This window comes from Nematolebias whitei, chromosome 9 (genome assembly GCF_014905685.2).
Source record: "Nematolebias whitei isolate Nwh7 chromosome 9, NemWhi1, whole genome shotgun sequence".
Taxonomy (NCBI): Eukaryota; Metazoa; Chordata; class Actinopteri; order Cyprinodontiformes; family Rivulidae; genus Nematolebias; species Nematolebias whitei.
The window spans coordinates 24,824,904-24,845,294 of NC_056506.1; the positions used below are offsets into that span (position 1 = coordinate 24,824,904).

The window sequence follows — 20,391 nt, forward strand, 5'->3', positions numbered from 1 at the left end:
ATATATGTATATGTGTATATATATATATATATATACATATATATATACATATGTGTATATATATATATATATGTATATATATATACATATATATATATATATATATATATATATAGTAAAAAAAATGTAAGATGAAGCTGAATTAAGTGCAGCTCGAGTTCAGCAGTTTGACAGCTGCAGGGAAGAAACTGTTTCTGAGCCTGGTGGTCTTGCTCTGAATGTTCCTCAGTTGCCTGCTTGAGGGGATGGGCTGGAACAGACTGTGTGCAGGATGAGTGGAGTCCTTCATGATGCGTAGCGCCCTCCCCCTTCATCGTGAAGTGAAGAGGTCTTAGGTGGTGAGAAGGCTGCTCCCCACATTTTTGTGCAGTCTTAACCACCCTCTGCAGAGCCATTCTCTCAGCAGCAGTGCAGCTGCCACGCGACACAGTGATGCATTTGCAGATAACATTCTCCACCACACATAGATAGAATCTCCTCAGGACAGAGCTCCCAAGTCCAGTTCACTGCAGCTTCCTGAGGAAGTAGAGATGCTGGTGGGCCTTCTTGACCAAACAGGAAGTATTGGCTCTCCAGGTGAGGTCACTGTATATACTTTGTATACACTCCCAGGTACCTGCAGTAGAAAACCACCTCCACAGCTGCTCCTCCGATGTGTAGGGGATGAAGAAGATCCTTGTCCCTTCTGAAATCCACCACCATCTCCTTGGTCTTCTTCACAATGATACAGAGATCATCTCTGTATCACTGCACCAGATGTTCCACCTCCTCTCTGTATTTGGACTCATCATTGTTCGTGATGTGTCCCATTACTGTTGTGTTGTCTGCAAACTTCACTATATGGCAGCTGGGATGTCTAGCCGAGCAGTCATATGTCATCAGAGTGAAGGGAGCTCAGCACGCAGCCCTGGGGCAAGCCAGTGCTGAGGGTGATGGAGGAGGAGACAATGTTGTAGATCCTGACAGTCTGAGGTCTGTTGTTCAGGAAGTCCAGAATCCAGTTCCCCAAGAATTTCTGCTCTCCAAGTGGGTGAGGGCTATGTGAACCACCGATGAAATGGCATCAGCAGTGGAGGGGTTCCTTCTGTAGGCATTTTGATATTGGTCCACAGTGACGTCGATAGAGTCCTTGATGTGGGTCATGACCAGTTTCTCGAAGCAATTCATGACTTCCGATGTTAAGGCTATAGGTCAGTAGTCATTCAGCCCTGTCACTGTGGAGCATTTGCATACAGGGAATGGACACCCTTATCTTCAAACATGTTGTTTGTAATGCACAAACTGACTAGCACAGGCGTCCAACAATAGAATACCACTCACGTTCATATCAGAAAAAACGTTCTTCTTAAATATGCCTCCCTGGGTCACAATGTTGATACCCATGTGGCCATTGTAGTCCCTCAACAGAAGATAGAAATCTCCAGCTGGAGCACTTTCAATGACCCCTTTAAATACTTCCAGAAGGCTGAGTACTCTGAACTGCTGTTTGGTACATAGTAACATATAACAGTCAGAGTGGTTTCCCATACCCAAAGATGGAAAGAAGTTATCTTCTCATCTACCTGGGAAAAGTCCCACACACAGGCACCAAGCCAGGGGGCAGTAAGTTGACCCACACCTTTCCAACACCTTTCACCATGGGCAACTCTACAATAAAATTATCTGTAGGTCCAGCCCCTCTTAGAGAGATTAGTCTCCGACCCCAATCTGTGCATGAGATGAGCCTGACTGTTACTAGTCAGTACCTCTCAACCTTACGCAGAAGCTCAGACTCCTTCCCCATCAGAGTGGTAACATTCCATGTCCTCAACTGTTTTAGCCTAACAACTTTGTTAAGTCAGTGTCAGAGCACCAAGGCCTCACCCTTCGGCTACCACCCATAGCATTATACACCCAAGGTGTTTGTATCATATTAAAAATGTATAGTTTAAACTAGGGTTTGTGAACTGAGGCTGAAAGGATTGCAAGGAAATACGTGTTTTATTGGGAAGATGTTAAGGGAAGTTTTAGGTGCATTCACACGAGCCCTGTTTAGTCCGCTTTAATTGAACTCTAGCTCATTTTCCTAGAAAGTCCGTCTCGTTTCGGGAGGTATGAACGTGCCATCGAACTCTGTCACGGAACAAAAAGGCGAACTCTGGCCCGGGCTAAAACCTAGGTCTCGGTCCGATAGAAACGAACTCCAGTGCGGTTCGAGTACAGTGTGAATGCAAACAGACCTAGCCCCGCTTCATCTCCATCACCAAGTCACTTCATCAGTTCAACAAAAAGTAGCATAGCTCAGCCTTGAATTATGTGGTGATACATCCGCAAGATAGCTGACAGCTGGTAGTTTCCCCAGGAACACCCAGTCTGGATAAACTTAGGAGGAAAGTGATAGTGATCAAATAAACAACAATTCAGAAGTTATGGTCCCTCCTGCAGGGGGTGGGCCCACAGGAGGGCAAACTCATAATATATTCAGGCTGATCCTGACCGGGCCACATGGATAGAGGCTCCCTCAGGCCTGACTCGGGGGTGGGGCCCTGGTAACCCGTGTGTGGGTAAAGAACATCAAGCGTCTTGTTGTCTTCTGTTCTTTCGAGTGTTCTGAAAAACTTTGTCTGGCCCTTAATTAAGACTTTCCCTAAGGTTTTACTATTTTCTTTTATACATTTATTTTATGCTTTGGGGTAAATATAAAGTTTAAATTATATTTATTAGTCGCATAATTTTGCAACCTAATATAGCTTGTATTTGACAATATACTTTGTGACAGTTTAATACCTAAAGACCAATTTTACCAGTAATTAAATTTTCAAAACTACTGACACTGAAGAAAAACAAACAAACCCTGAACCAACATATCTATATATTTATATATTTTCCTTTTTTGCAATTATATGGAGTTCATGCTTTTTTCATAAATTTTAAAATACATTAAAAAGTTTGTTTAAACAAACACAGAATGGCAGTTCTTGAAACAAACTGATATGAAGTTAAAATCTACACTTTTTAAAATATCTTTTGAGATAAATACATGTACAGCATATAACACACAAACATGAACAGCGTTCAGATTGTGACCTGTGATTGTCAACTACACTCACTGACAAAAGAAGTTCAGTACACAGAAGGAATGGTCCTTTTTGAATGTTATTTGTCCACATCCAGACCAGTGATAGATTTAAAATTATTTGATTCTAGGAAATGACACATACAGACACCAGAGGGTATAAAAGTCATGGAATCTTGAGTGGGGTAATAGTTTGAGCAAGCATCTTCTGTGTCCATCAGTCAAGCCAGTGAGTGAAGGTCACCAAAACCAGAATGCCTTGTAGATGCATTAGGAAGCATTACTTGTGTATGCAGGAATAGTGCAACAGTCTGGCATAAGAAGTGTACACAAGTTAAAGTGGCCTGATGTTGAAACCAGTAGGTCCAAGAGAGCACATTGTGAAGCTTGTGAAGCGTCTTTGTAGACTGATACAACCGAGGTGCTCCACAGAATGCCACAGGAAGCCCTTCCTTCCTGTGGCTATCAAACTTTTCAACTCCTCCCCTTTCTACACATAGAACCATAAAATTAATCCTGTACTACAATAAACACTTTAATGTTTCTTTCTACACCAGACCTGTTTTAAACCTTAATTGTTGATATTTTTATATTCTCTGTTATTTTTTATATCTTGTGTGATTCCTTGTGTATGTTCCTTTGTATCGCCTGCGGGATCAGTAAAGTTCTATCTTATCTTTCCAGTCACTCAAAACAGACCACTTCAAGAGAGGATTGTTTTATTGTGCAAAAAATACTCCAGATGACATCTATGTCTGCCAGATGCAGATATTGGACTTCTTACAGCACTTCATTTCAACATGCATTGTGTTTTGACAACTGGCAGTCTACTGGTTAATGTGTAGGCTGCCATTAGCATCTGAGCAGATACCAATCCTGCATTTGTACTGGTGCCATACCCAGGATGCCTGGGTTGATGACAAGTGATATCATGTCAAGTTTAGTGAAAAAGCTCAATTCTGCATTACCATAGAATGTGCAATTTTTTGGCAGCACAGAGGTTACGGGTTCAATCCTGCCAATGAACTGGGGAGACACATTAGTATTAAATCTGGCCTTACGATGTAGGGAGCTATAAGGTATGATTTCAGGGTACTTCTGGAAATGGTTTGGGGGATCCAGATGGCACAGCTTTATGTCAGTAAAATCCTGTGTCTGCATGTCTTACCAGTCCTGAGACAATAGCCTGGTATTTCAACAAGTCAAACACAGTTTCTGTGTCTACTGTTGGTATCATAATGAGGTTTTCCATGGGCAGCCAGGTCCCCTTACCTTTTCCCAGTCCATCCTGAGTGGAATCAGCTTGGGCATCAAGAGAAGACTAGATTAGAGAGTGATGAAGGAGAGGAATCAACGGCTGTATGACTGTTCTGCAACAAATCACAGCATACATCCAAAATAGTGATATGGGACTAGCAGCGTGCCTGCATTGCCATCTCCATTATCAGTTTGATTTGATTTTTGTAATCATTACAATACAATAACACTAGTTTTCAAGAATTACAGTTTCAATTCCACCATTCTAACTGTGTACTCAAACATTTTATATCAGTGAGTGTGCTGTGTCAGACGTGCTAGTTCCTGAACGCTTCTCCTTTGGTCATTTAAGGCAAAGAGGGAATAAATACAGCAGGGTGGAAAAGACAACATATGACCGAGGAGCCAAAACCGCGCTTTTTTTTTCTGACCTTATTCATTTTGCTTTTTACCACAGGTATGAGGCAGAGGACCCACTCAGGACAAGGCAGAGAAGTTAACAGTAAGGAAAAGCATTAAAAAGTATAACGTAATGGATCATCAGAATCCAAATAATTTTAAACCTTTGAAGCTATTATATATTTTTCATGCATCTATTGAATTATTTCTTTGATACATAGTTAAGTACCTTTCATTGCATGTTTTACTAATTCTGCAACTTAAGGTAGCATTGTACTGTGCTTCAGGTTTAGCACTGAGAAAACAATGACCAAAAGAAATCACATCAGATAGAAACCCTGGTTTACTGGGGTAAAACATTCCAGATAATAACGAGTAAACAGACCAATGTGATGATGCTTGTGGTTTGTTTTAAGTTCATAGAGAAGCATGAGCTTTTCTTTGTATCTGATAGTAGCTAACATGTTCTCCAGCTCCACTGTATTAAATATTGAGTCTGAATCCGTAGATCCATTCTTAATTAAAAGTGTTCTTCAAGGCAGCAGATTGCCACTGCTGCTACCAAAGATTATATATCTGACAAATATTTAAACAAAAACACGAACAATCAAATGTGGGTCATCGTGTATGTTATGTAGAAAAAAAGTCATTTTTCTTAGTGTATGTCCACTCGAGGCTTGTCTCCTTTCTCGGAGGGGAGGATCATGTGAACATAAAGAGGTATTCTTGGCTCTTTAATACGTCGTCCCGTAGATCAGCAGTTGTGCATGGACCAGTTTCTACTGGTCGAGCAACTGCTTTTATACATTTGTCTCCAACCCGTTCATGTCCACAGAACAGTGGTCCTTGTCTCTGTGCTCTCGCTTGTGATGAGGCCCATGAGCATGCTTCTTCTTCTCCACTGGCCGAATCCCCTCCTCCAGCTGGATCAGACGGGCCACTTCAGGTGTGAGGTGGTCCTGCTTGCTGCCCGGTGGAGGCTGGTAGCAGCCGTTCTTCTGGTTCTGGTACGTCATCATCTGCTGGATGCTTATCATGGGTTTGGTTTCACATATCAGAGGCACCTAAAAGACAAATGGAGGAGAAGACTCAGAATTTTATTCTTCAAAAAAAAAAAAAGGCAATGCTAAAAACATTGTTCAAACACATGAATTGTCAAGAAAATTAATGCAATTCAGAATCATTACTTCTTACATACTCTGAATGATTAGCTAAGGGATAGCCTGAACACAATAAGACTCATTAATGCAAACACAGTTTTATAGCCTTTACATACTGTATTTTTTGCAATACACAATTATTTACATAGAATTATGTGGTTTATTTCAAATGCAAAAATGAGCTGTAGCCCTTTTGTCAGCATTTTTACAACATAACCATGTTAATAACTATAATGTGGAACTGATGTTGGTGTAAAAGTTTATAAAGCAGGGCAATGGTTTACAAACTTTTTATAGCATTACACCTCGAAAAATATTAAGCTCACCAAGTACATTGCAATAGACATTAAAAAATAACAGCATACGCTCATGTTTATATGTGACATAAATGAGCAAACTGGTTGAAACCATAAACCATCTCCAGTTGAAGGATGTGATCCTGGCTCATCTTCTGTTTCTTAATAATGGAATACAAATAAATAGATTATTCGAATCAATATTTTTCACATTTTGAATATTTTCGGTTTTATAAACACTTTACTGGTGCTGCTCAAATAGCTAGAGGACATTTAGTCATCATTATCCACTACAATTTCCAGTACGTTCTCAGTCTATAATAATGTCTGTTTAATGCAAAAATCCTATTGGGATTAAACCATTCATCCTTTGGCTAACAGTGTATTTTAAGTGTTTGTCCCAGTTCAGCTTGCAACAATGAACTTGTTATGATAGCATTCCATTTTAAGTCAGCATCACATCAGGCTGCAGTTGTTGGCAACTATCTGGTGAACGGCGTTCACAAAGGAGATTTCAATATGGTCAGAAACCATTTTGCTCATGAACACTGAAAATCTAAAGAGACAGCAGCTAAAAATGTTGAGTGGTTAAATAATTCCCCACCATCACAGCAAGGTGAGATACTGGATTTGGTCCAGTCCTGTCAGACCTATACTGTTTCTCCAAACTAAAACTATCTACAACAGGTAAGATACTAATTATTTATAACTTTTCCACAAATGATTAAAACATTTCTGAACTTTACATATAAGTTATACTGTTTGTTTTTGCATTAATATTATTATAGAAGGATCTTAAATAATTGTGGATATGATGAATGGTTTGATTGTGAACTTTAAGATGATAAACATAAAAAAAAAAACTGAATGGAAAAGATGTTCCCATCTAATTTTATTTCGGTCAGAAGTGAAGTTTCTTTCATGGTTGAGATCTGGTGGTCTAATATGAAGACTGTACAGACATGAACCCAGGAGGTCCACTTGTAGTTAAAGAGCTATTTACCATATCTACCAAGTCTGCCATATATCCCACTGACCTGACCAAATGAATACATGTTTTTACACACAGTTTTCACACACAAACCTCATTTGTGACTTAAATAAAAAGAAATGATCTGGATGTTGTGAACCATCTGCATCAATCAGTCTGGTCTGTATTGCTCTCACCTGCTCTCCCTCTTTGACAAAATCTTTTCTGCAGATATGAGCCATGATGCCTGTAGCCAGAGCGTCACCCATCACATTGACCATGGTCCTGAATCGATCCCTGAACAAGAGTCAAAAGTCCATTTTTTTCTGATAAAACATATTTATAAAAAGCTGCTGCTCATAATAATAACACACAGATTGAGCACAAACAGTAAAAATTATAAGATGAAATAAAAAATAAATGCCAATTAAATTCTAAGATTACTTTTTGTGACGTAATAAATTACTTTTTTCTTTCCAAATTGTGAATTTGTGAAGTAACATTTTAAATTTAAAAAATACACAAAGCAATTTACAGCTTTTTTGTTTAGATGATTTAACGTGTACAGGATGTGATTAGTCCATGCAGCTTGGACTGGAAGGAGACAGTGACGTGTGACGCACACTGAGTGACAGTCGTCTTAGTGGTTTTGCTTTAGCCTCCGCTCAATTTTTTACTTGTTTAGCGGTTTAGCTTTAGCAAAGCTCACTTTTTGGTTAGCTGTGCCAACCACTGGTTACACATCTGTAATTACTGAATGTGAACTACTTTTCCCCAATTTCCCAAAATTTGCACTTAAAAAATGAAAACACAAGCATATACTTACAAAGCCCAATCAACTGCAATGATGAGCGTGATGTCATCAGTGGGCAGACCCACAGAGGTCAACACAATCACCATGGTAACGAGTCCAGCCTGTGGGATTCCAGCTGCTCCGATGCTGGCAGCTGTAGCGGTGATGCTGAGTGAGAGACCAGACAGAGAGGCAGGGCTGTTACAGAGCGTACAGAAACAGTCATGGCCAAAGCTCAGGGCTGTGAACAAGCTTTTAGAAGTGAAAGTGTGTGTGTGTGTGGGGGGGGGGGGGGGGGACTACATGAGTTCAGGGACAATAGTATACGAAAAAGAGGAATGCAGTGCAGTACTCTGAAAATGCACTTAGCTGCCACAAGGAAGTTTTATATTTTAATATGTTATACAATCAGCATAATTTAAATTCAATTCATGGTCTTAATAAAGTATGAACTCCCCCTGTCATCTCAGCAAAGAAGTTAAAATGCATTTTAATAGGATTTGTATGATTTAATCATCACATGTCTAATGCTATCAAAATGTATTTTGAATACAGAAAACATGGAACATAAAGTAACTGGCGTCCAGCGTCACAGTGTCCTACTTGGCAAAGTTCACAGTACAGCCTTGCTGACCCAATGAAGCACGCTGTGTGCATGAACATCACTGGTGTACGGCTCTGCTGAACAGCTCGCTGAAGCTAACAGATTGTTAAGATGTGACTTTATCAAAGCAGCATCTTATCAAAGTCACAAGACAAACATGGTGAAAACATTTCATCTTTGTTCTGCATTCAAAACAAAACAGGCCGACTTATTGTGCACACTTGAGGAAAATATTCTGACATTTTTAAATCACATGCTTTCACTATTGATTTTCAGCTTTTCAAGTACATCTGGTCATGAAACATTTGCTTGTAATCAATATACTGTAAATGATTTTAAAAATTACATTATTGATTACATTAGTCTTTTGTCCTTCACCATTTTTGAACTGTACACTGATTACTTCATCCTGTTACGTTCATTTAAATTTCTAATTGTTTATGACTTCAGGAGATGATGCTTTGACTCCTGTTTCTTGTGCAACAGTTTATGAAGGCACATTAGTTTAAAATGCTTTCAGGCCTAAATTTCAGCTGTTTGAGTGTTTCCATACAGGCAATGCTCTTAAGCAGCAGCATCAGACAATACCATAATGATTTCATGCACACTTTTTTTTTTTTTTTTTACAAAAAAAAAAATTGTCTCTGGATTTTTATTGTTTTCTTTTAAATCTCATATTTCAGGTGGAACTGCTTTGAGTTTAGCAAAAAAAGTTGTGTACAGCTCCATATGTATATATATGTATATGTACTTTTTTATTTCACACATGTTGAACCCTGCAGCTTATACAATGCTGCAGCTAATTTATGGAAAACATTTTTGAACGGGCTAACAAGCTTCATGCCGCCAAAACATTTAGCTTTGTCACACCCAGGCAATCACAGAGCTACTCAATGCATGTCTCTCTAGGGAGGTGGGTCCTCATGACTCAGTGAGACTACCTCTTTAAATAAAGGTCCATCAATCCATCCATCCATCCATCCATCCATCCATCCATCCATCCATCCATCCATCCATCCATCCATCCATCCATCCATCCATTATCTTCCGCTTATTCCGAAATCGGGTCGTGGGGGCAGCAGCTTGAGCAGGGAGGTGCAGACATCTCCTTCCACATCCACCTCTTCCAGCTCTTCTGGGAGGACTCCTTGGTGTTCCCAGGCCAACAAAGAGACATAGGCTCTCCAGCGTGTCCTGGGTCTTCCCCGGGGTCTCCTCCCAGCCGGACATGCCCGGAGCAACTGAGGCGCCCAGACAGCATCCTTACCAGATGCACGAACCACCACAACTGGCTCCTCTCGACGTGTAGGAGCAGTGGTTCTACTCTGAGTCTCTCCTGATAACTGAACTTCTCACCCTATCTCCAAGGGAGGGTCCAGATACCTTGTAGAGGAGACTCATTTCAACCTCCTGTATCCACGATCTCATTCTTTCAGTCACTACCCAGAGCTCTTGACCATAGGTGAGGGTAGAAACATAGACCGACTGGTAAACAGAGAGCTTTGTCTTACAGCTCAGCTCTGTCTTCACCACAACGGACCGATACAGAGTCCGCAATACTGCAGACGCTGCACAAATATGTCTGTCAATCTTAAAGGTAAAAATAATAATACAGTCTGACCAATGAAGTTACTGAACAGGTCACAGTGGACCAGTGAAATGGGAAGGGGAGGAAAGAGTGGAGAGGGGGACTCCCCTGCATGCGCAGAACACCTTTTGCTTCGCTGCTAGTGGATCCTGACAGCAGGAGGAACATGAAGATAGTGAAAGGTTACTGTATTTTTTTCCCCCAGCCGCATTAAAGGCACTGTTCAGAAAAAAACCCAAAACATTTACTCTATGTTTTTGTGTATGTTACCAGTGCATACTGTATTTAATTAAAAGTAAAAAAAAAATTTCTGTGTAAATATCTCATGTTACAACATGACACTTGCGGCTTATAGACAAGCGTGGCCTATACATGTATAAAATTATTATTTTATTATTATTAATGGGTGCGGCTTATATTCAGGTGTTCTCTATAGTCTGGAAATTACAGTAATTTACAAAACATATAACTATCATTAGGGTTTGCACCAGAGCTTGTTTGTTTTTTATTTTATTTTAACTGATTGATTTGAACTTTTTTTCCTTCACTTTTATAGTATTTTTTATTTCACATAACTTTAGTTTTTTTTTTTCTATTTTTATTTTCAATGTAAAATCTTTATTTCTGCCACTTGAAGTTTATTCTTAAAATACTACTTTGGCTTTTTTCCACAACATTTTGGCTTCATTTTTAACATTTTCATGTTATTATTGAAATTCTACTTTAACTTAATTCTTAATATTTTGCCTTTGTCATCCCAAAACTCAGGAACTACTAAAATCTTTCTCATTTCCACCCCCCACCCCCCGAGTGGCCTTAATATACTAACAGTATATTTTATTCTAATATCATGAACAAGCAAATAACTGAACACTCCTTCAGCCCCAGAAAAGCAGGGTTCGAGTTTCCTGATTCTCACAGCGACCCGACCGAGTTTTCATTTTGTGCAGAGCAGAAGGGTTGGAGCTGGGTGGACATACAGATGGAGGAGTTGTCCTGGGCCAAACGTCACAGGGACAGGGCACAGAGAGGGAAATGATTATAATTCTCCCGTGACATGTGAGATGAGTAATACAGGTCATATGGGTTTTACTGATGAAGGATTATAACGAGGGACAGTGCACAGACTGCAGCCATGAGGAGAGGTTTGCTCATAATAACAGACACGAGAACAGATCAGATGGCGCTAAAGATGTGTTACGTGACCTGAGGGGTCCCCTTTCACTTTTGATTTAAATGAAGTTATCAGACAGTTGTTAATATTTTTCTGTTTGTCCACACAGAGCTGGAGACTGCTTTACCAGAAATCAGATCAGACTAAGAAGCTCACACGAGGTATAATCTGTGTGACATTTACATATTTGAGAATTTAGTAAATCCTGTAATAGCATTAATAATTCAGAGTTTAATATGCAGTGTTAGATTCATTCACATGTCGCCTCTCCTTTCAGGCTGTAATACTTGATTTGACCCAGATGAATGTAAGATTCTTATGCTCGACTTATATGTAGTTTTTATTGTTATAATTGTTACTGAAATAGTAGATTACACAAGTATGATTGTGCAATTTTTAAATGCATCTTAAATAAAAACTATACCAGATTTTTTTTAGGGGAAATAATAATTTTTTAACAAGAAAAAGGAAGTTTACAATAAAGAATCCATCTTTCTATAAAGGTACTGCAGTGTCATGAACACCGGTCAAAAACAATAATAGTAAAATAAAATAAGATATAAAATCAGCACAGTCTTTTCTCTTATTGATGTTTATTGGCCTTTAATGAAAAAACTGCAAACAAAATGTGACTGGCTGCCAAATACCCAGTGGTGGAGAAAGTACTCAAACACTGTATTTAAGTAAAAGTACAAACAGACAAAAAATGTACTCTAGTAAAAGTAGAAGTACCACATTAACATTTTTACTTAAGTAAAAGTAAATAAGTACTTGCCTTTAAAGATACTTAAAGTATTAAAAGTAAAAGTACTTGCTGAATTACCTAATGCAATGGTCTACAGTATCATTAAGTGCGTCTACCGTATGTATATTTTCTGTACTACATTAATAGTGTTGTGTCATTTTAATGAACAATGCTGCAGATAATACATGTTTTTATTGTGTTTACTCTGTGACACAGTTAACACTTGGACTTGTGATTCTGTGCGTCAGAATTTTAGGGATGTCATACAGAGTTAAATGTCATTAAGCAAAATAAGAAAGAGAAATGATTATACCTTTGAAAGTTTTTATTTAACACAAATCAAAACCAATGTGTCATTTTAACTGCAGTAATCACATTTAAGTAAAAGTTGTCTGTTTGAAAAAAGGAGCATTAGACCTAACAAAGGAACAGACTGATCATTTCAACTCCAGTTTGTCGTCAATTCTAGTTAAAATACTGTCTATTCAACCTTGTAATGGGTCAATATTGAACAATATTTTAACTTTCTGACACTATTTTTCAAAACTTGGATCCGAGTGTCGAGACATTTGGAGACATCTCTTGTCTCCTTTCCTAACATCATGTACTGACACATTTTAATATTGTAGCAAGAATTTCTTGTTCAAGTTCAGAAGAAGTTGGTTTTCAAAGTTTTTGAGTCCAGTCTGGCTCTTTTGGGAGAGAGAATCTCTCCTGCTGTACTGAGCAGTCTTTCAATAAGGCCATGGGTGGCGCATATCTTCTGGCTGACTCTCTTGCGGTGGAATACATTTTGGGTGTGTTAGTGGTGCTGCGGGTGCACCCAGTTCAGTGACATATTTACTAGAATATATGTCATTGGCCCAGCTCTTCTTGAAGGCGGGTCTAACGTTACCTGCCCACTTTGCAGTGATTCACTGGACCAGCTCCCCTCTCACCACTGGTTACTTTCAAAGTAACAAACAAATAAAAAAAACGCAACATGAATGTAACTTGTAATGCCACACATTATAGAAATGTAGTGTAGTAGAAAGTACTGATACTTAATGTAAAATGTAGTGGAGTAAAAGTCGAAAGTACCCACGTTTAACTCTACTTAAGTAAAGTACAGATACATGAAAAATGTACTTAGGTACAGTAACAAAGTACTTGTACTTAGTTACATCCCACCACTGCAAATACCGCTTGTGTTTGTTTAGCTCCAGAAACAGCTGAAGTGACTGAAAATAGGTCAACAATGATGATGTCCATGGAAGAGTCATTTGGGGTCCAAAAATCTGACAATTTTGTTGTGTTGGTTCAAATTTACATTCAAATTTTGTGAGGATCGGGGTGTGTGTGTGTGTGTTTTGTGATCCCTGTATTTTCTAGCTCCTGCACACCTGTCCTCTATCAGCCCAGGTGTTAGTCAATGTCTATCATTGGTGTTCCTATTTATTCAGAGTCTTTGCATCTTCTCATTTGTTCATGGATTGCCCTAAGTGTCATGTTCTGTCTCTACTCCTCTTGTGATCTCCTCCTGAAATGTAAGTTTTGCTGCCATCATCTGCCATTTTTGTTAATAATAATAAATATTCTTTATTTTCTCTTTGAGTTTCCGAGTCATGTCTGCACCCTGGGTTCAACCTCACGTCAGATCATGATAGATTTATTGCGTAAAGTAAGTAGATAAGATTCAAGGATTCAAGGGCTCAAGGTTCTTTATTGTCATTCACATCGCATGTACATGAGCTGGAACGAAATTGTGTACACAGGGTCCCAGTTGCCTCCAACAACAGTAAGAATATAAAGTGTAAAAAGAAACAGTAAATAAGGATCTAAGATATAACCAAGATATATGAACGCCCAGCAGTACACTAAAACATCTAAGATATATTCCAGTCACTAATAGTGCAAAACAATACATCGAACAACAGCAGCACGATTCTCATGGGTTCATTTAGGTTATAATTTACATGCTTAATGCGAGTAGAGTCAGGCTCAGAGCCGACCCCAAAATTAACAAACTGGGATTTATTCAAAGCATGCAACAAAAATACTGAAACAAGGTGCCAAAAGTGAAAAAGAAATAAATCTACAGCAACATGGTCCTATTGGCAGAGTGGTTCTGATGACAGTGAGGTTCTCTTAGCAACATGGTCCAGTTAGCAGCATGATACTGTCAGCAGTGATGTTCGGTTAGTGACGTGGTCTTGTTAGCAGTGTTAGCAAGTCGGTCCCTTCAGCAGCATGATGATAATAAGGACCGCAGCATCTGCCTCCCAGACAGCCCTCCAGAACCGGGTCTGTCAGACAGAGAATATCCAAGGTTTCCCTGCGGAACCGAACGGGTCTGTAGAGTTCAGTCCGTGCAGGCAGATGGAGGATAATGGAGACAGCCGCCATGTCAGGCCTGAGCCTGAGGCTGGAAGGTATGAACCACAATGGCAAGGCAGCAACACAGAAAACTCCACAAGTGTGTCTCGGTCATACCTGTACTGTGGATGCGCAAAAAAAAAAACAGGAATAAAAACAGATCGAGTTCACCAGGAGCCTGTGAAGCTGCCGCTCTGCTGAGCGCGGCCATCTTGACTGAAGAAGCGTCAATGGTTAAATCAGTGGTCTTCTTATCAGAAGCCTGTGAGTTAAATCCCTGCTCGGAGCATCTATTTGAATCAGCGATGATCGATTTTAACTCTTTTTTTCTTTCACTTTTATAGTTTTAATTTTTTTATTTCACATAACTTTTTTCTCACCTTTGACTGAGTTAACTTGGCGTGTTATTTCAGAATTATCATTTAAAATCTAATTAGAAATCCAATCCAGAAAGCTGTGTACCTATCTGTTTTATTTTACACAGATACATTTTAAAATACTCCTGGATGCTGGAAGCGTCTGTTGCTCTGATTTATTATATAGGTGTGTTTTTCACGAGACGCAACCTCAACCTGCAGGAGGGAGTAAAAAGACAGTAAGTTTGTGCACAATAAACTAATTAAATATTAAGCAGCATATACTGTATCCACTATTTTTTTCTTAAGAAAATGTAACACATTTGTAAAATTTGTGTGGTTAGTGATTCAGGACATGAATGTCTTCCCCACTGATAATTTTGCTCAGGGTCAATCCCTATTTCACAAATTCTGCCAGGAAAATTCAGCTTGCACCCTACCTGATGGTGATGATCTGCCCAAAGTCAAGCTCATAGTTATTCACTTGGGCGATGAAGATGGCTGCCACGGCCTCATAGAGTGCAGTGCCATCCATGTTGATGGTGGCCCCGACGGGCAGCACAAAGCGAATGATGCGTCTGTCGATGTGGTTGTTTTCCAGGAGGCACTTAAAGGTGATAGGCAGAGTGGCAGAGCTGCAGCAGGTAAAGATCAGAGAAAAAAGACATCCAGGTGAGTTAATGGAAGATGTAGTTAAACTGTGGGCTTCTGAAGGTTCTGATGCTGTGCTGCATGAGTTTGTACAAGGCCGGATAGTTGTATTGCATAACTGTGGCTGAGTGGTTAGAGCAGTAGTCCTCCAATGCAAAAGTTGGGGGTTCGAATTCACCAGCAGTCACAAGTCGAAGTGTCCCCGGGCAAGACACTGAACCCCTCATTGCCTCCGATGTGTGTGCCATTGGTGTATGAATGTGATAAAGCACTGATTAGTCTCTTTAGAATGATTTGTTCAATTAGCTTTGTATAGATCTAGTAGAGTGCTGTATGAATGGGTAAATGAGGACACAGATTGTAGTGTAAAGCGCTTTGAGTATCTTGATCAGATAGAAAGGCTTTATATAAGTACAGTCCATTTACCATTTACACGAGAGGTACAGATGTCACACTGTTCATTGCAGTACTCAACAACTGTAATCAGCCAGACTACAAGTGCACTGTCCCAAGTGTAGGCTGCCAATAGCATTAAAGCAGAGACAGCTGAATTTGGAGTGATCCTGTACCCAGAAGGACTGATGTTGTGTAGTGGTATATCAAGTTCATATGAATCTTTTTTCTACACCACAGATGACTTTACATTTGGGGTAAGGTGGTTCAGAGTGAAGAGATACCATGGCATTACTCCTGGCAACTTGTTGTGAGGATCCATAGAGTATGACTTCAGGTCACCTCTGGTAGCGATGTGGGGGACCCTGATTGCACATTACTACATCAGTGACAACCTGTGTTTGCACGTTTTAACCATTCTGAGACAGAACTCTGGTAGTTTTTGACAGCACAACACTTCTTGGTCTGTTGCCTTCATACATCTCCTCTTATATGTCATTGTGTGAGTGCAGCTACAGCGTGCGCTCTCAGGACATTATTACATGCAGTGTCCCCTCAGTGCGGACTGAACTAGGCTAAAGGGCATTCTCCTACTCCACTCCTGTTTCCTGGAATATCTTGCAAAAAGATATGAAGCTCTCGACCTTGGCCTCCCTAAGTGGCTTCAAACATCTGCTAAGTTCCTGAGAAAACCCATTGCAGACATGTTCCTGTTTTTATTACTCTACATCGCTTTACAATCTAGCTGTTTTTGTTTCAGTTTTTAATACCATTTTATTTCATTCATTCTTCTCAATTTGTATACTTTTTATGATTGTCTACTGTTGTCATCGCTCATTGTTAAAATCAGGTCTCTCTTGTAAATGAGTCCCCGAGGCTCAGTGGGATTAACCTTGGGGGCCGAGATAGTGTAGGGGCAGGGCAGCCATCCCGGGTTCAACCCCTGGTCATTGCACATCTCCTGATGTCTCTGAGCAGGACACCCTATCCCCAGTTGATCCCCAGGTGCTTTCAATAGCTGCCCACTGCTCCATCTGGTGGTGGATGGCTTAAATGCAGAGAGCTAGTTTTGCCATTGTATGTGAACACACAATGATGACAATGCATACACATTATTATTATTATTATTAAAGGTTGAATTATCCATATACGGCGCATGACATGTGTATGATGAGGTCTTCTCAGAGCCAGCCCGGTTCCCCAAACTTTCTTCAATCAAACATGTGGGATCAACTCAGATGTCAACTCTGACCCAGCACCAATCTGCCAGTTTTTAAGGTCCAATTTCAACAGCTGTCAATCAACTTGCTGCACGAGAGCAACTGTAGGACTTTGATGGTAAATGGTAAATGGACTGTACTTATATAAAGCCTTTCTATCTGATCAAGATATTCAAAGTGCTTTACACTACAATCTGTGCCTCATTTACCCATTCATACAGCACTCTACTAGATATCTACAAAGCTAATTGAACAAATCATTCTAAAGAGACTAATCAGAGCTTTATCACATTCATACACTGATGGGACACACATTGAAGGCAATGAGGGGTTCAGTGTCTTGCCCAGGGATACTTCGGCATGTGACTGCTGGTGGATTTGAATCCCCATCTCTAGCATTTGAGGGCAACTGCTCTAACCACTCATCCACAGTCGCCCTGATCTGGTCTGAATCACGGCTTCAAGTCTGTGATTCTGTGGTTCAAGTCTGAGAGTGTACTACACCCTTCTGACATGGGAACACACCTGCACCATCTTTATATGCATTTAATGTGATATTGTAATCAGTGGACTACAGGTACATGGCCTTTTTACACATGCATGTCCACCACTCTGTTTGTGTTCTTCACTTTTATGTGAGTAAATGCACCGATATTTGTTTTATGCAGGAAAACACTTAGGGTCCATGAGACTCAACATAACAAATTAACTGCAAACCAGAAGAAAGCACTGGTAAAAACCACAAGCTATTCTATTGTTAACTAAAACCTACTCATCTACAGTACGTTCATAAAGTAAAACAGCACTCTGAGTATTATGACAGTGTTTCAGCAAATCCTTCAAACATAATTTTTAATTTTTATTTCCACACTCACTCTTTTTAGTTTTAATTCCATGTAACACTGGTATTCCCTTTGCTGTGCTATGCTTTTTCCGTCATAAGAAAATGTTTATGTTGTATTTATTGACCGGCAGCATTGTCATTTGGTCTAACAAACAATATCAAAAAAGTTTTTATCAATAATACATCTTAAGAAGAGCTGTATTGATGCTTTTTAAGAGTGCTACAAGGAACTCAAGTAGTTACCCAGATAATTTTCTTTCTTTTGTTCTGTCTTTTCATGAGAAATACAAATTATGTTGATCCATAATTTTCCTTTTACCTGGAGGAGGTGGCCAAGGAGATGAGCAATGCCTGTAGAATGCCTCTGATGTACACTATGGGGCTCTTCTTGGTAATGAAGAAATACATGGCTGGGAGAATAAATAGGCCATGAAGCACCAAGCCCATTACCACAGTGATGGCATAAAAGCCCAACTTCTTTCCCATGGCTGAAGGGTCATCCATCTCCAAGATCTTCCCAGCAACCAGGAACACAATACCAAAAGGAAAGTACCTGAAAGTGGAAAAAGTTGGACACTTTAAAGCATCATGTTTTTGTTCGCTGTTCAACTGACTGCTGATAACAGCAGGCTAAAAACTCTTGCATTTTTTGTTAATGTGTGTTTTCCAACAATAATTTCGTTTTACACAAAGCCTACCGTTAAAAACTTAAACAGGACAAAGTAAATTCAATTGATCATTTTAGCACAGATTTTAACTGGGGAAAGCTACTCCACATTTACATGGACTTCCTAAAATGCACAAAGAAGGTACACCACTCAGACTCATCATCAGTAGCACAAATTCAGCGACATATTACTTTAGCTATTGAGGTATTTAGCTATTTAGCTATTGAAGTCAATGAGGAAAGAGAAGAACAAATGCAAAAACTTTGTCATCCCATATGTTGCTGAAGTATCCAAGATACAGAATGATTTCTTTCTAACAAAACATCTTGATGCATTTCAAACCTAATAGGACTCAGAGGCTGGTGTATCCTAAGGTCACCCCCCCCCCCCCCCCCCCCCCAAAAAAAAAAAAAGAGTGGTGTGGTGTATGCAGTTCAGTGCAGTGAGGAATGTTCAGACCTCCATATTGGAGAAATTAAACAACTTGTCCACAGATGCATGGCTCAACACAAGAAAGCCAGCTCTTCACAACAAGATTCACCTGTGCACCTACAACTCAAGGATTTTTGTCTCTTTTGAAGACAAAAATGTTCATATCTGTATTGTCCAGTGGTAAAGGATACCATTTATGTAAAAAAAAAAACTTCAAACAGAAAAAAGGTCTGATTTCAGCTTTCTAAAACCTACAAAAAAGAATTAAGTCTGATATCCAGTCAGTTTCACTTCACACGTGACCAAAACATCTCTCTTGTGAGCCAGGCAAACAAAGATCTAACAACTCTCCATTCTGAGAGGAAGGTAATTTAATATGCATGTGAATCTACCTTCACAATAAAGTATTTAATACTACTTAAAGAAAATAATATTTTAACATCAACTAAGTAATTCTCAGAGACTTAATACTTTAAAACTTAACCAACAGTATGGTCAAATAAAGAACAAAATCCTCATGTCTATGGTATTTATTCTCTTGTTTTTCAAAAACTTTCAGATATTGTTCAGTTACAGGAGACAGTTTTATTAGGTGTGACTTCTTTCTTCTTCCTTTAGCTCTTCCATTTTCAGGGGTCAGTACAGTGAGTCATCCTCCTCTATCTCACCCTGTCTTCTCTCTGTCCTCACTCCAACTACCTCCTTGTCCTCTCTAATTGCATCCATAAATCTGCTCTTTTAAATCTTCCAGCTTTTCTCTTAGTCTTATTTGTGGCAACTGTATTTCTAACAGCGGCACAGTGGCACAGTTGGAAGAGCTGCTGCCTCTCAGCAAGCAGGTCGCCCCAGTTCAAATCCCGGCTAAGGGCCTTTCTGGGTGGAGTTGACATGTTCTCTCCATGCACACATGGGTTTTCTCCGGGTACCCCGGTTTCCTCCCACAGACCAAAAACATGCATGTTAGACTCATTGGTAACTCTAAATTGTGTCTAGGTGTGAGAGAGAGAATGAATGGTTGTTTGTCTCATGTGTCTCTATGTGTCCCTGTGATGGACTGAGACCTGTCAAAGGTGTCCCCCACCACTAGCACAGTGATGGCTGGATATGGGCACCAGTGACCGCAGCAAGTCAAAAAGGTAAAGATCATGATGATGGATGGATGGATGGATGGATGGATGGATGGCTGGATGGCTGGATGGATGGATGGATGGATGGATGGATGGATGGATGGATGGATGGATGGATGGATGGATGGATGGATGGATGGATGGATGGATGGCTGGCAGGATGGCTGGATGGATGGCTGGATGGATGGATGGATGGATGGATGGATGGATGGATGGATGGATGGATGGATGGATGGATGGATGGATGGATGGATGGATGGATGGATGGATGGATGGATGGCTGGCAGGATGGCTGGATGGATGG

The 20,391-nt window shown here is 39.8% G+C and overlaps 2 protein-coding genes across 2 annotated transcripts in view; one reads left to right on the plus strand and one right to left on the minus strand.

Annotated features, from left to right (window-relative positions):
• Positions 1 to 1,045, plus strand: part of scp2a (sterol carrier protein 2a) — a 75,080-nt gene extending 74,035 nt beyond the window's left edge. The window contains exons 16-17 of the mRNA XM_037682049.1: positions 468 to 576; positions 861 to 1,045. Coding sequence (XP_037537977.1) covers positions 468 to 576; positions 861 to 1,045 — 294 coding nt within the window. The remainder of the gene's footprint in view (positions 1 to 467; positions 577 to 860) is intronic.
• A 4,343-nt stretch (positions 1,046 to 5,388) lies between these two features.
• Positions 5,389 to 20,391, minus strand: part of LOC119414932 (excitatory amino acid transporter 5) — a 90,658-nt gene continuing 75,655 nt past the window's right edge. The window contains exons 6-10 of the mRNA XM_037682050.1: positions 18,180 to 18,413; positions 15,193 to 15,387; positions 7,964 to 8,098; positions 7,335 to 7,434; positions 5,389 to 5,775 (exon numbers count right to left, since the gene is read on the minus strand). Of these exons, the coding sequence (XP_037537978.1) occupies positions 5,512 to 5,775; positions 7,335 to 7,434; positions 7,964 to 8,098; positions 15,193 to 15,387; positions 18,180 to 18,413 (928 nt within the window). The 3' untranslated portion in view covers positions 5,389 to 5,511. The remainder of the gene's footprint in view (positions 5,776 to 7,334; positions 7,435 to 7,963; positions 8,099 to 15,192; positions 15,388 to 18,179; positions 18,414 to 20,391) is intronic.